This window comes from Naegleria lovaniensis (genome assembly GCF_003324165.1).
Source record: "Naegleria lovaniensis strain ATCC 30569 chromosome Unknown tig040, whole genome shotgun sequence".
Lineage (NCBI taxonomy): Eukaryota > Heterolobosea > Eutetramitea > Acrasida > Naegleriidae > Naegleria > Naegleria lovaniensis.
This window is the reverse complement of record NW_025407862.1, coordinates 393711-396184: the sequence shown is the minus strand read 5'-3', so window position 1 is coordinate 396184 and position 2474 is coordinate 393711. Positions and strand designations below refer to the sequence as shown.

The 2474-nt window shown below is 37.5% G+C and overlaps 1 protein-coding gene across 1 annotated transcript; it reads right to left on the bottom strand.

The window, feature by feature from the left end:
* Positions 1-956: 956 nt before the first annotated feature.
* C9374_010210 (uncharacterized protein) lies at positions 957-2320 on the bottom strand (the record flags this gene model as incomplete). The annotated part of the gene is made up of 2 exons (XM_044685730.1): positions 957-1286; positions 1475-2320. The coding sequence occupies 2 exons, from the start codon at positions 2318-2320 to the stop codon at positions 957-959; spliced, it is 1176 nt and encodes a 391-aa protein (XP_044544380.1).
* Between the last annotated feature and the right edge of the window lie 154 nt (positions 2321-2474).

The window sequence follows — 2474 nt, the reverse complement described above, 5'->3', positions numbered from 1 at the left end:
TCAACCAACATACAAAAACACTAAAGTTTTCCGAATAATTAAAAAGATGATGATACAAGCTGGTGACTATGAACAAAACACTGGCGAGGGAGGTCAACAATTGTTTGACTATGACATTTCATCGGAATACTACAACCATCCTTGTGACACCTCTTACTTGATGTGTGTTGAACGAGAGTCTTCTCGCAAAAACGCATCTCAGTTCCTTTTTACAACCACAAACTTATCCTACATGAAAGATAAATTCATTGTCATTGGACAAGTCACTAAAGGAAACTCCATCCTTAATAGAATTGAGAGAGTGTACCGACTGTTGAAACCACAGGACAACCCACCTTGGATGTTGTGTTCACTGATTGCGGGGTTTTGGAGGAAGGATGTGATGATGGAGTTCTCGATAAGACATGCGTGGAAGAAGGAGATGTTTACCCTCAATATCCTGCAGATGAAGAAGAAAGCGATTCTCTCTATAAAAAGCTGGAGATTGCTGAAAAATTGAAAGAATTGGGAAATCACTTTTTCAAACAAAACGATCTTCAAAAAGCAGTAGAAAAGTATGAAAAGCGTTCAGATATCTGGCACCTGGCCTCAGGGATGACAGTGAGCGTAACTTTTAGAGGAAAAGGAATTAATCTTATTAGGCAACATTGCAGCAGTCAAGATCAAGCAAGCAGAGCATGCTGCGGTTATTGAACTATGTTGCAAAATTCTTCAGCTTGTAGAATATCATAAGGACATGGAAGGCATTCAGGTATTGAGACTAAGGCCAAGTTCAGACGAGGTGTTTCATATTTCAACAGAGGTGACTGGCTTAATAGTTATGTGGACTTGTCAGATTTGAAAGAAAAAAATCCAAATAACAAGGAAATTGAATCATGGCTTTACAAAGCAAAAGTTGAGCTTGAAAGGTACGAGAAAAAAGAAAAACATACCTATTCCAAGCTATTCCAAGATGATTAGTCATTGGCGCTATATGAACTATCAGTCTCAATATCATCATAAAGAGATGACTCTGTCGTTTCACCATCCTGCCCAGTGTTGTATCCAGTGTTTTGTAATTGTCCTGTGCTGTGTGTTCTTCGTCCAATGACTCTACTACTTGTCTGAGCTCCAATGATCAGTGGAGCATTTGTATCAAATCCGTGATCACTGGCATTGAAATTGGTATTTGTGGCTTCAGATTCTTGACTCTCTTCATGTTGATGTCGCCTCAAATTAATATTCACAGCATTTCTACTAAATGTCCATTTGCTGAAAAAAATTAAAATACTTAGAATTGGCATAACCTCCCAAAAGAAATTGGTAACAATAATGAAAATTCGACCATAATCAGTTGACCTCAAAATTGAATTTTCAAATAGTCCTTTGGAAAATTTGGGATTAAAATTAAGCAATCAAAAATTGCTCTACTTGTGAAAACAAAACAGTTCACAATAATGACTACTATCATTCCAGGCCCTGTGATTCGACTAACCTTCAAGCTTACAGGTATGTCATTTCGTCTTCTAAAAATATATACCATTCGGAGTCCAATTGCCAACAGCATTACCATTAATACAGTAAACGAACATGCGCTTGCCAATCCAATCACTGAATTTGTTTGTTCACTATCAAATGCAGTGGTGCATGAGGCTATGGAAAAAGAAAAGATAATAGAAAAAAATCCCAAGTTTGTCAAAACCCACAAGATCATGTACAAAACCTTTCTAGTGCATAAAAATTTGATGAATCTGTTATAAAAATTATTGGTTTGGGCATGGTAATATGAAATTTTCGATTGTTCTTCATAAGCATCTTCAATATTTTGGCTTACAAACGAAGTATCTGTTTTCGTATCGTCGTCTTGATCGTCATTGTTGAGAGATCCAATTGCTCCATTGGAAACAGCTCCATAGTTATCACTAAAAGTAGAAGAGGGTGGTCGGTAAGATCGTCGTCGATTGGAAGGAGCATAGTTTTGCACGCCAGAGCCTGATAAAATTCCTGTAGCTGGAGAAGGAGATGATGGAGTTGGAGTGTGGGCCTGTAACGGTTCATCTACTGTCTGCAATAAGGATTTTTCCCATTTTCCTCCGTAATTCAGTAGTTTGAAGAAAAATACTCCCAGCAATGTGAACACTGCAAATTCCACACAAATTGGTAAATAGTACAAAAAGAACACGCCACAATTATCAATGACAGAAAAGTAATAAACGGTCCTCAAAATCATCCATATACAACATAGCACTAGAAAGCCAAAATGGAATGAAGGAACTCGATGTTTGTGGTAAAATGTTAGTCCTATTTGAAGTAAAATATAAAGGCAAACTAGCGAAGTCATAATTCCTAGAACTATACGATCATAGGTATAGCCCAAATCCTCTTGCGGCTCTTCTTTAATTGCGGAATGGCTAAACGGAGAACCATGGCAAGTGTTTTGAAAAAGGAATAATTGCAGCAAACCGAGTGTTATGCTGATGATAGAACGGTGATTC